The 12,819-nt window shown below is 42.8% G+C and overlaps 1 protein-coding gene across 1 annotated transcript; it reads left to right on the top strand.

The window, feature by feature from the left end:
- The first annotated feature begins 89 nt into the window (after nt 1-89).
- Nucleotides 90-12,066, top strand: SUV39H2 (SUV39H2 histone lysine methyltransferase). Its single transcript, XM_054178472.1, has 6 exons — nt 90-188; nt 1,354-1,499; nt 2,482-3,153; nt 5,004-5,150; nt 7,127-7,256; nt 8,793-12,066. The coding sequence occupies exons 1-6, from the start codon at nt 167-169 to the stop codon at nt 8,900-8,902; spliced, it is 1,227 nt and encodes a 408-aa protein (XP_054034447.1). The 5' UTR covers nt 90-166; the 3' UTR covers nt 8,903-12,066.
- Nucleotides 12,067-12,819: the final 753 nt, after the last annotated feature.

Genomic DNA, 12,819 nt, shown 5'->3' with positions numbered 1-12,819 from the left:
TCACGAGGCTGCTCTGGGCTGAGGCGCGCCCGCCAAAACCCCAGCGCGCGCCGCGGGGCGGAGCCGCCCTCGCGCCGGCGCCCCTCCCTGCCTTCCGGAGGGGGGCGGAGCCGCGGGGCCCTGCACCCGCGCTGGCGCCTGCGGCCCCGCTCGCGGGCCCCTGAAGATGGAGGAGGGCTGGCGAGGAGGTGAGGCAGCGGTGGCGTGGCTGGGCACGGGACCGCTCCCAGCGCCTCCCTGGGGCTTTTCTCCCTTCTCCTGGGGCTGAGTGGGAGGGCACAGGAAGGCCTGCCGTTCGCGCGAGGCGCTCCTTTCTCGCTCAGCTCCGCTCAGAGTGTTGCCCCTGTGCCCTATATTCCAGGCGTCAGCCACCCGGCCGTAGCGGGGCGGGGAAAGTTGGGGACCCTGCCCGCTATCTTGGAGGGGGCCTTGCCTGCTGCCCGGGGGGGGAGGGTGGGGAAACCGACATGGAGGAGGGGGAGTGAGGGATAGGCGCTGGGGCCCCGGGGCGGCCTCGGGAAAGGCGCCTGCCTCCCGCGTTTCGTCTTCCCGAACTTCTGGCGGTGCGGCCTGGAGGTGTACTCCTCTGGGGCGGCCTTGTCCCTTGACGGGCTGGGAGCTGGGGCGGGAGGGCCTGCGCGCTGCCGGCGGGTACGGAGGCACGAGTGCCCCGCGGTGCCCCCGCTTGCGCCGGGGCGAGGGAGGCGCGGCCTTGGCCGCATTTCAACGCGCGGCTGCAGCTCTCCTCATTTTCCCACTGTCCCTTCCCACCCCGGCTATTTCACATGCTCTGGCAGGGAGATGGCCCTCTGTCCGTGTCTCTGTGCCGAGTGTCGCGTCCCTCTAATCCCGCCTAGCTGACAAGGCACCCATGACTCTTTCTCGAAGAGCCCCGTGGACCTTTCTTTCCTCGTTAATTCGCCGTGGTTCCATAGCAAGTTCTCGATTCCCCTTGACTAACTACAGCTATTCAGCAGCCTTTCTAAAGAGTGAGGATTGCCTTGTTGCTGTAGTTCAGTTATGGGATGCTGTAATTGTTGGAAAATTATTTGTTTCTTAGTGCAGCTTTCACCTGTGGAAGTCTGATCTCCAGAACGCTTGTGCTTTATAAATGTACATACTGGACAGAATAAAGGTGCAGGGAGGGAATCATTGAAATAATTTAAATAATTGATGTGTTTTGCTTTACCTGTCAGAGAAAGGTTGAGTTTGACTCTCTGAGGCGCTGTAGATGTACAAGCAAGTCGTGGACTGCAATCACAAATGATAATGTGGGGACTCTGGGATAAGGAGTAATGATTTCAATTTAGCTGAGACATTAAATAGGCTTCTTTACTAATTTTCTTATTGTAGCTTGGTATGTGCCATGTCTAGCTTCACTTGAGACCCTCCAAGAGTTTTGTAGGAAGGAAAATCTGAGATGTAAATCCATTGGAATCACCAACAGGAGTCTAAAGAGATATGAGGTGGAATATTTATGTGACTACAAGGTAGAAGAGGTAAGAGAAACACAGACCAATTTGATCACTCTTTCAGCTGAAATTTGGAAGTGAGCCAAAGGTAGTTTTGCTCATAATATAAAGTAGTAGGCTGTGAGGACGAAGCTCTTGCTGATGTCCAATGAAACATCGTTCAAACCTTGAAATGTAAACAGACAGCAATGTACCTGCCGCTTTCAGGATGTTGAAGGAAGGTCTTGTTCAGAAATTACGGATGTGAGACTGTGAAATGTTTCACTTTTGAATATCTAGAAGTTAAGCAAAATGCTGATGCATTTAGATTGTAGCTTGGTACGTGTTACCATGCTTCTTTATTTGCAGGTAACAATTTAGATGTTTCTCTCTTGACTCTTGTAGTCTGATGAAGAGTCAGAGCCATGTGCTGCAACTGGATTTCTGTGGCTTCCTTGTGCCAGTGAAATTCAGTCTCAGGATTTGGCCTTGTTCGGTTATTCAGCCTTTTAAAAAATAAGTGCCGAGTGTATGCTTCTTGGTTATAAATACAGTTCTGCATGGTTTGAATGGATTCTTCTTTTGGGAGGATGGTGGATATTAAAAATAGTGGGGGTTAGATAGTTAGGGGTTTTTTTTCACTAAATTTAGAACTTCTTTTTCTTTTTATTTCTGGATGTGATACAACTGTTCTGCTTGTGTATATGAGTCATAAAGCTAGTTAGCATAACTTGTGTAACTGCCTGAACAAACTAGCTTTCTTCACGTATGCCATTTGTTCATCCCAGCTGTTGTGTTTCTTTGCCCCTAGAGATGATATATCGAGTACCCAAAGTTGTGCTATAAGTTAATTTGCCAACAGAAGACTTGATTTTTCTTTCTCCCCAGTTATAATTGTTAATAGGGACATCAAGACCTTCTGCCATTTATTGTGTCTGTGGGACTCTTTGTGTTTGTCTCTCTTCTATGTGATGCTTGATTTCAGCAAAAGGAAATGTGGCTAAATCTGCATCTGTTTCTGTATTTCAAGGGCACAGAATACTATCTTGTGAAATGGAAAGGATGGCCAGAATCTTCAAATACTTGGGAACCTCAGAAAAACTTGAAATGCCCATTGCTTCTTCAGAACTTCCTTAGGGACAAGAATGAGTACTTGTCTCGAGTGAGAAAAGGCAAACCACTGAAAGTGAGAAACCACATAAAGGCTTTGCAGCCAGCGGTTGCAGATTACATTGTGAAGAAGGCTAAGCAAAGAATAGCTCTGCAGAGGTGGAAAGAAGAACTCAACAGGAAAAAGAATCATAAAGCCATGATTCTGGTAGAAAACACAGTGGATCTTGAAGGCCCTCCTTTAGACTTCTACTACATTAATGAGTATAAACCTGCTCCAGGAATAAATGTAATAAATGGAATAACAACTGGCTGTGAGTGCACTGACTGCCCTGCTGAGAAGTGCTGCCCAAAGGAGGCTGGATTTATTTTGGCTTACAACAAGCGAAAGAAGTTGAAAATCCAGCCTGGCTTGCCCATCTATGAATGCAATTCATTTTGTAGGTGTGGGCCTGACTGCCCTAATAGGATAGTACAGAAAGGTACACCGTATTCACTCTGTATCTTCAGAACTAACAATGGCCGTGGTTGGGGAGTGAAAACCCTCCAGGAAATTAAAACCAACAGTTTTGTGATGGAGTATGTTGGAGAGGTATGTATCTATCCCATACAGATAAAATATTTACAGTGAATGAAATGGAGAAAATGTTGGCTTCTGCTGTATAACAGATATGTCTACTTTTGGGTTGAGAAATACAGTAAGTAGGCATGCAAGATGATGGCAAAATTATATTATCCAGGACTTCCCTTCATTCCAGAGCAGCTGTGAAAGACTGAATGTAAAAAATGTTTACCCCTTTGCATCACTGAAGAATTATTTTGGGTATGTTCCCTAATAGTATATTTCAAGGCAAGTCTTTCTTTTTATTCATGGCAGTAACACTCTTTATTCTTCTCTGGTCATCTTTATTACTGTAATTTTTGCTGTTCCTCAGGCACAGTTGTTGCCAAACTTAGCACCCAGCCTCCCAGTCAGTCATTTCTCTGTTTCATATGAATTTCTAAGGCAGTATTTTCAAGCATTTCTATTACTTTTGATTGACAGCAAGAATAAGACTGGACATTATCTGATTACTCAGTCAGTATTTCAAACAGACCTTCCATGTTACAAAATACAGACCTTGAGTTACTCTTGAGATTCTATATGGTCCTCTGTCTATCTGGTTAAGCCTCTGCTCTGCTTCAGGACTCTTTACATCAGTAGCCCCTGTCAGACTCTGATCCTGTCTGTTGTATTTCTGACACAAATCTCTTTTGATACCAAGTTGACTTAAAATAATTCCTTTTGTCTATTCACATAGATATCTTAATGTATTTCTTCCACACTTCCTGCCTCAAAACTTCTGCTCACTCCTTTTATGTAAAGATACAAGAAAAGATATACTCATTCAAAATACCTCTGTTGTGGGGTTAATGCAGAGGTGATTATGCAATTTTGTGGCTTAAAGGAAACTGTGTGTATTTTACCCTTTCATCTGAATCTACTTATTCCTGGCTGCTGAGTGAGTTCTCAAAAGTGATATTTGAGAGGGTTTTTCTGTCCAGTTCCACCACATTTGATACCTGTCTTGCTGACACATTGTGATTGCTGATTCTGCACAACAGAATGCATTTAAACATAACAGGCTGCAAATTAAGTTGTTTAAGTTGCTGCTCCTGTTGAAGTGGACTGTAGTTCTTTCCTTCCTTTGGGGAGTTTCTGGATTTCTACCTGTGCCAGTACATGCTAGCCATTTGCACAGGTTTAGCTTCGTGAAGTCAGTGGTTGGGGTTGGGCTGGCCACTAGCCTTAACGACATTAACCCCTCTCCCTTCCCACAAGGGAAGAAGTGGAAAAAGGGAGAGAGACTTACAGACTGGAAAAGAAAAATAAACCATGATGTGTATCTGAGTTGTCAGGAATAGGATCTTTCATTGCAGTGAAAAATAGCAGGAGGAGGAGGGAGGAAGGAGATGAATACTGGATTGTCAGCGTGACTGGGACGTAAGGACTGGTACCTGTTGATCTTTGTGCAAAGGGAGAAAGTTGGAACTTTATACATTTATGTGACTTCCACAAGACTTTCTGGGTCTAATGACAAAATTGTGTGTATAGAAACTTCAGGTAGAAACAGCTGATTGTATCTGTCATCACCAAAACTCTTAATAGAATGTGTTGGCATTTTGTTTTTCTCCAAGACAAGGTAGTGCTGTGCTGTAGACAAATTGGATCCAGAGAAGCCTCAGTCACTAACTAATGACTTTAGCTGCATGTATGTATTCTTTATTGATTAGAGGTGGAATGCTATTTCAATAGCAAAAGGAGAATGGGATATTTTCTACTAAGCAAAGATGTTTTTTCTAACTTGATTGTGGGGTGGGTTGGTTGGTTGGTTGGTTTTTTTTTTTAGTAATGGTTAACAATATGATGCAGGCATCTTTTTCCCCTCTTGTTTTTTTTAGGTGATTACAAGCGAGGAAGCAGAGCGACGAGGCCAGCTCTATGATAACCAGGGAAATACATACTTGTTTGATTTGGACTATGACTCAGATGAATTTACAGTAGATGCAGCTCGATACGGAAATGTGTCCCACTTTGTGAATCACAGTGTAAGACCTTGTTTTGTGTACTAAGAATTTGGAGATTATTTTGCATGTGCCAGAAATAACTTCTCCTATTGTAAACATTTTCTTACCGTATTCACAACTTTTCTGGAGTATTTTGTCTCATGCCAGAGCAACCCACCCAGTTAGATGACATCATAAATAGAATGGAATACTCATCCTTTCTAGAACTGCCTGCAAAAATTTGGGAGTGACATGCTGCCTGAAGTGGGCATCTGCTAGGACTGAGCTTGTCACTGAATTTGCTGGTTTTAGGTAACCAAAACAGAATTGGCTTTGGTATATTTTTTCCAAGTAACTGAAACACCTAATGTATGAAAGGTACATGATCAAAGAGTGTGGTGGGTTTAGAGGCAGACCCCCTCCCCACAACAACCATCCTCTGCTACCAAGAATGTGCTGGGTTGAGGCAGCCCCCTCTCTCCCCACCACGGGCAGGAATAAAACACTCAGACAAACGGATTGCAAAAGTGATGAAAGTTTAAATAGAAAGCAGTGAATGTTACAGAAAACCCAAAGCGCAGTGACAAAGAAAGATCCCAAAGCAAACCCAGAGGCATCCCATTCCCACCTGAGGGTACACCCGAGACCCTCAGGGCTCCTTCTTCCCCCTCCCTCTGCTGGGCTAGTCTCAGCTGGCCAGGCCTGAGACTGCCCATCCCCCCGTGGCCTTGGGCCTAGCCAGGCCCAAAGCCAGGAGACATCTCCCCCAGTTACCGGCTGGCGGAGGAGGAAGAAAAGAGAACGTGCCAGACTCCGCACTGGATCTTATAGTGGTGCAAAGAATTATGGTAGGAAATACACAATTTCCTGCGTCCATCCCTCTGGGCTGGACTTCTGGACACAGGAAGTGAATGCACCAGGGGGGCACCCAGCTCAAACTACAACATGGAGTCAAAGAGACAGGAATCGATGCATTCTTTTGTGGCAGGGCAGGATGAATTTTATCATTCAAATATTAGTAGTAGAAAAAGTAGCTTATTTATTTATTTATTTATCTATTAATTTTTCCTTCCCTGTTTTCTCTCCTAAAGCTAAATTTGCCAGAGAACTCAAAATTTTAAACAGAAAATGTTTGTATTTTATTTCTTGTTCATTTGTGAGGATTCCTGAACTAAAAGTTACTGTTTTTCACTGATGTAGTGTGTGTGATGCAGACAGTGTTCTACAAATGCAGAAAATTCATGTTTTTGGGTTTGTGAACTGATGTTTGTGTTTCATATGGGCTCACCAGGGAGAAGGACAAAGAAGGGTTTTAGATACAGCCAATTGCTCTTTAATTTTGGAAATGAGTGTGAAATATTCTCACTCCAGTGTCAGCTGAATGCCTTCACTTTTGGTTCTTTAATGTGGGATATATTTTATGTTAAATGTCAAAAAAGCATGCAGAGTTCAACAAACTCTGACTACTGACTTCTGAGAATCAAAATAAAAGTGTTTTCTAGTTCCTGTTGGTGTTATTTACCCTCTTTCTGCCACCCAGTTAACAGCAGATAATTCAGAAGCAATAGAAAAACAGAAATTTATGCCCAGTAGGAAAGTACTGTGTCTAGCCAGGAAGCAGCACTTAAATACAGAAAGGAGGTTGTTTTTTCTTGTCTTTCAATGTTAATCCTTTTTGTGGGTGTTGCAGGTAAATACTAGCCTTTGAATGTAGCTTTGATTGCTTTGTCTTTTTTTTTGGTCATCTTTTGAAGGCACCTTATTTTTCTGGTTAGGCTGTTGTATGTTAGTGTAGCCTGTGTACTGCCTTCTTGAGCGGACTTCAGCTATGAATGTTCTCCTTTAATGCTATTGGAAGAACATGATTTGTCGATTTCAGAAGGTAACTTAATTTCAGACTTGTGTCACTAAGAGAAGAACCAGTTCTTCCTTTCTTGTGACCCTAGTTTACTTACCACTTCCATGAAACATAGCCTGTGTTTTTCTTAACAGAAACAATGTTGGTCTTTGCCTTACAGTGTGATCCAAATCTTCAAGTCTTCAATGTGTTCATTGATAACCTGGACTTGCGTCTTCCTCGAATAGCGCTGTTCTCTACACGAACTATCAAGGCTGGAGAAGAGCTAACCTTTGATTATCAGATGAAAGGTCTGCAGAATTTAACACTGCTCTTGTGGGAGGGTTGGGCACTGGTGGGTTTTGTGGCAGCCTGACTGATGGTAGCACCTTAGGTTGGGCTCTGCGTCCCCCAAACACAGCTCTGTGGATTCTGGAACAGTCATTGCTCCATTGATAGGCAGTGCAGACAGGATTGCACCCTGAAGCAATCTGGTAGTGATAGTTACAGATAGTTGTAGCAGCTGAGTGACCTGAATCACCATGGCCTTTCTGTGGTTTCTGGTGTCTGTTGTTTTGCTGGGTTAGGTTCATTGATCATTGTGCAAAGACTTTGGGAAACAGAAGTTCTTGGTGAAACACTATTGCTTCTTCTGTGATTAAGAAGTGTTCTTCGAATGAGAGCCATGATTCACTGCAACAGCCTCTCCAGGGACGTGGTTGAGTTGCTGTCACCAAAGGTTTTCCTGATGCTGTTGGAAACAGCACAAGATAATCTTATCTAGGCTCCCTGTCCCACAAGAGGTTGGACCAAATGACTCTTTGAGGTGCCTTCCAACCTGGGCTGTTGGATGATTCTTTGATAATTGCCCTTCCCTTCAGTGTTGAAGGCCAGGTTGGATGGGGCTTTGAGCAACCTTAACTGGTGCAAAATATCCCTGCCTATGGCAGCAGTCTTTGACTAGATGATATTCAAAGGTCCCTTTCAACCAAAACCATTATAGATGGGGTTAAAGACTTCAACATAAAAAAATTACATAAAAAATTCTTGAGGTTTTCTGGCAGGGGTGTTGTGTATGACAAACTTCACATGCAAACCATTTATCCACAACAAGGTATTGCTCGCCCTGCTATTTTATTTTCAAAGAAGCATCTCTACACTCCAGAGCTCTACCTCATTCTTGTAGAAGCTCTCTTAAGTACTGGCAAATTGATCTTGCTTGAATCCTTCACACTCCTTATGTTGTCGTGTCTGTGATACTGCCATTCAAGACAGGTTGCACTCTCAGCCAGTTGGTCTGGACACAGGCCTGAGGGTGCAAGGCAGGAGCATGGCCTTCCAGTATCTGAAAGGGGCCTACAAGAAAGCTGGTGAGGGACTTTCTAGGGTGTCAGGTAGTGATAAGACTAGAGGGAATAGATCCAAGCTAGAGGAGGGGAGATTTAGATTAGATGTTAGGAAGAAGCTTTTCACCATAAGGGCGGTGAGACACTGGAACAGGTTGCCCAGGGAGGTGGTGGAAGCCCCATCCTTGGAAGTTTTTAAGGCCAGGCTGGATGGGGCTCTGGGCAACCTGATCTAGTGGAAAATGTCCCTGCCCAGGGCAGGGGGATCCTGGAGGTCCCTTCCAACCCTGACAATTCTGTGATTCTGTGTTGAGCTTTGGATTCTGAGATGTCTGCTGGATGTTGTCCAAGTAGTTGTAACATGGGTGTTGGTAGAATTTGAGCACAGCTTCAACAAGTTCTTTTAAGTACTGGGGCAGTAGAAGGCTTTTTGAAGCCATTTGAACAGGTAACATGGTTTCAGTCTGTCTTTTTAAACTTTTTTGGTTTTCTGTGTCACAGGTTCAATAGATCTGACTTCAGACTCTGCTGATGGACTTAGCCCATCCAAAAAGAGGATCAGAACTGTCTGTAAATGTGGAGCCTTGTGCTGCAGAGGTTACCTCAACTGAGCTTGGATATCCAAAGTCACAAATACTTTATTCTCTTTGAAAAGTGTTCTACAAAGACTGTCCTTTCACACACGTGTCAAGTATTCTTACATCTACTGTAAATAAGTACCGTGAAACCAAGGCAATTACAGTTGTAATTGAAATGGCATTGGCCAAAGAAAGAGTTATAGTGATTCAGGCAAATACAGAACTAGTAACAGGGATTAAAACCTGATTTTTCTAGATCTGTGATTTAGGAAGCAGTAAAATGTTTGTGAAGAAAACTTTTTAAAATGTACCTGGTTGAAATACTTGAGTGTGAGCTTGCAGCTGTCGGCCTGGAATAAGATGATTTTATGTATTTTCTATACCTTGGAAAGTTTGAAGGTATTTGATATGAATTCTAAATAATAATTGGCAGTTCTTGTGGGTTTTTGTGTCTAAAGAAAAGCTCCAAGAGATTAGCAATAATATTTACAGCACTTGGGTGAACGGTTGAGGACAGCTATTGGACAGTGTCTAAATGAAGGTTCATAGGAACATAAGCTGTAACATGTCCATTGAATTCCATGCAAGTAACGTGGTTGGTTTTAGCAGATTCCAGATGTAAGATCAAAGTCTTGAATGTTTTTTTGGTTGATGTTTTGTTAATTAGCAATTTCACAGTTTTTTGACTTGTGTTGTTCTGAGTTAAGATGCTGCAGGAGATTTGCAGTTCCACGGAGAAGTTGTACGTCCCGGGTGACCCATAGTCACATATGCTGTTTGTTTTCATTGCAGACATTTGGCAGTCATTGCTGAAACAAAGTGCTGGCTACAGTTTGGAAATGGATAAAAGAAACAGAGCAGGCCGTGGTCTAACAGAGCTGATGCGTTAGGGAGACACGCTCAGTTATCTGTTAGGTGCAGAAATACCCTAGGAATTGTGTTCACAGCTGAGTTTAAGTTTTTACATACTGTGACATTTTTGTCTAGTGACAGGCTTTTGAGATACTTGCAGAAATGTTAACTTCAGTGAAGTTAGGCTAGGGGATGTTACCCATTTGCTGTAGACATTTGTAAGATGTTCTTGAATGTAAAAGCTGAGAAATGTACTATTCTTCAGCTGCTTGAGTTGTCGTCTTTTCTTCTTTTTCCCTGATCACCTTAGAGTTTTCTTGATCTGTTCACAATATGTGCTGAGTTTTGCTTGGCTTCGAAACACTGAAGACCAGTTGAGGTAGGTTATGAGGGGAGTAACAGCCAAAGGATGATCCAACTGCTTTATTCTTGTGGAGTAAAAGCTTGTAAAGTCATAGAATGCACTGGGTTGGAAGGGACCTCTAGATGTCATCCAGTCCAAGTCCCCTACAGTGAGCAGGGACATCCCCAACTAGATTGGGTTGCTCAGAGCTCTCATAAAGCCTAACCTTGAATATGTCCAGGAATGGGGCAACCACCCACTTCCCTGGGCAACCTGTTCCAGTGTTCCACCATCCTTATTGTAAAGAACTTCTTCCTAATGTCCAATCTAAATCTACTGTTCTTTAGTTTAAAAAAAACGTTGCATTTTGCTTACAAATCATACATATATTGATGGGGTCAGGCAGAACAATGTTGCTGCACAAATGGATGCTAGCTATGTATCATAGGCTAGTTACCTTTATAAGGTGCACAGCTGCTGGCTCAGGTGAATGAAGTCAAGTACCCAGCAGATAACAGTTTACTTCATTTGTTAGAAAATGCCTTAAATTTCATGTTGGTTACTAGCACTCCAAAAAGAGTGTCTCAAGGGATAAATCAGGTTGGTTGTTCATTAAGAAGCACAGTGGCATTTGCACTGAAGATCTGGCTGTATGTCAGGAAGTGAAATTTTAATGCTACTAGCCAAAATTAGTCTCATGGTTGTGGTGAAGAGAGGGGGGCATTGAAGTACTGTGTAAGTTTCATGATCTACAGTACAAAGAGATACACCTTGAAATAGCCACTTACAGTTTAATGACTAGGAGAGTGTTGGCTTTAAGTGTTTGATATTACTAGGCTCACCACTATCCACACTTGGATAAATGCTGAATCTAGTCAGTTTTTATTATGCCACAGCTCTAACAAAATTTTATTTTTTATATATATATCTATAAATTTGAAGTGGAATGTGGAGTTTTAATATTGGCAAACTCCGGACGATCTTGTACCATTTGGAGTCATTAGTGCTCTCTCTTGCCTGTGGCCTGATGCAGCAATGCATTCCACGTTGATGGAATCCGCAGTCTCCAGCTCCTCGGTCTGCTGCTTGCTCTGTCAGGGTGGCTGTGGCAAGAGAAATGGATTCTGTACCAAATGTGTTTCTCTGGTCTCTCCCCTGCAGGATGGCATAGGGCTGGTTTGACACTTTGTTTACCTGTGCTGTGCCTGTTCCCATTTGATTTTAAAACTGCAAGTAAATACATTTTAAAAGGTAAAAATTCTAGGGGTTGTACTTGAGTTCAGTGTCTGCCTTTTTTCCAGTGCAGTTTACCAGCAGCACTGGAATAACACTGCTGTTGGTTAAGGGTGTTAACCTCTTGTATGGTAAATAAAGGACCCTTCTTCATGTGCTAGGAGGTAATGGCATTTGGTATTTAATGGAGGTAAACCCATCTCTCCAGGCTCCAATGTCAAGCCTTGAACAGTATTTATCCTATTTGCATATTCACAGTGCATTTGGATTGCAGCAAGTGAATAAGCCTAATGGGACATCGTCATTTTTAAAACTCCTTTTGCTCTTGTTACGAGTTTGGAGAAAACTGCAAAATCAGAAAAGGAGAAAAGCTGTTTGCAGTTTTCTTAAGGAGCCTAAACCAGCCTCGCTTCTGCCTTTGTTTTGCTTCGTGGTCTGTTAGCATCACCATGGCCACCAGTTGAGTGGTGTATATGCACTTAGAGACTGGTAACCTGTGATCTATGCTCTAGCTGGTCTTTCTTTTGTTGGATTTAATTTCTCCTTTTTTTTTTTCTTTTTGTAGCAAAACTAAAGCTGCAAGATCACCTGTAAGGAAAGCTATTTATCTCAAAGTTAAGTCAATATTTTGGTTATTTTTAATGTATGTTTTAGGACTGTGTACGTTAGAAGATGCAGTTTGTAAGCTCAGGAACACTTTCTTTTCATAATGTGTGATCTGTAGTATTGCTATCTTCCTATAGATTTTGATAAAATAAATTAAATTTAGTTTTTCTCTTGTTGTTGTGATTCTTAAAAAACCCCAAAGAAAGAAAGGGTAATCAAAGCCTGTCAAATTTGCTTTAAGATTGTAACCTCCCTGTTGCTGTCCTCTACCCACATTTTCCAGCACTGGAAGAAGTGTAGTAGCACAATCATGAGGAAGTTGTGTTAGCTATTCAGTTTACAGCTGTAACTGGTATACATTTACACTGTCACCTTGTCTAAAGCAGACTGCTTTCCTGTACATTTAAGAACACAATAAACAGTGTCCTTAGCCTAGAGGTATAGTGCAGTTAAGGAAAGAAGTGCACTGAAGAAATTCTGCTGTGTAGCACTTTATTCACAGAGGTAGTTACAACAGTGTCAGGCTTGCTGGAAAACGCCCCAAACCTGACAGCAGCTTCCAGCGGTGGTCTAACAAATACCAGGAACAGTGATCAAGGTAACAGTGGAGAAATAGATGGATTTGAGTATCCTTAAACCCACACATAGGTGACAGCAATATGTCTTTGGTTTTCCCCCTCCTGCTATTTCCAAAGCTGGCTGGTTTAACACCCCAGGTTGCTCACGGTGACAGACTGAATGCATACTGTCATACCAAAGGTCTGTTTATGTCTGGGGGCTTAAGACCACACACATGGGAAGCATCGTGGATTTTTAGATGACTGCTGCTCAAGCACTGCAGTTTAACAAAAATCTGGCTAAAACTTCTAAAATTTCCATTTTAGAAGTTAAGAATTTTGGCAAAGAGTGAGTTACT

Source organism: Dryobates pubescens, chromosome Z (genome assembly GCF_014839835.1).
Source record: "Dryobates pubescens isolate bDryPub1 chromosome Z, bDryPub1.pri, whole genome shotgun sequence".
Classification (NCBI taxonomy): Eukaryota; Metazoa; Chordata; class Aves; order Piciformes; family Picidae; genus Dryobates; species Dryobates pubescens.
The sequence above is the reverse complement of the archived record's forward strand: the minus strand, read 5'-3'. Positions and strand labels throughout refer to the sequence as shown.

What these genes read in the sequence shown, in the direction of transcription:
- SUV39H2 (XM_054178472.1), top strand. Translation starts at nt 167, where the DNA reads ATGGAGGAGGGCTGGCGAGGAG. An exon ending in GTGACTACAAGGTAGAAGAG is followed by an intron (nt 1,500 to 2,481) that starts GTAAGAGAAACA and finishes CTGTATTTCAAG; the next exon opens with GGCACAGAATACTATCTTGT. An exon ending in CTTTGATTATCAGATGAAAG is followed by an intron (nt 7,257 to 8,792) that starts GTCTGCAGAATT and finishes TCTGTGTCACAG; the next exon opens with GTTCAATAGATCTGACTTCA.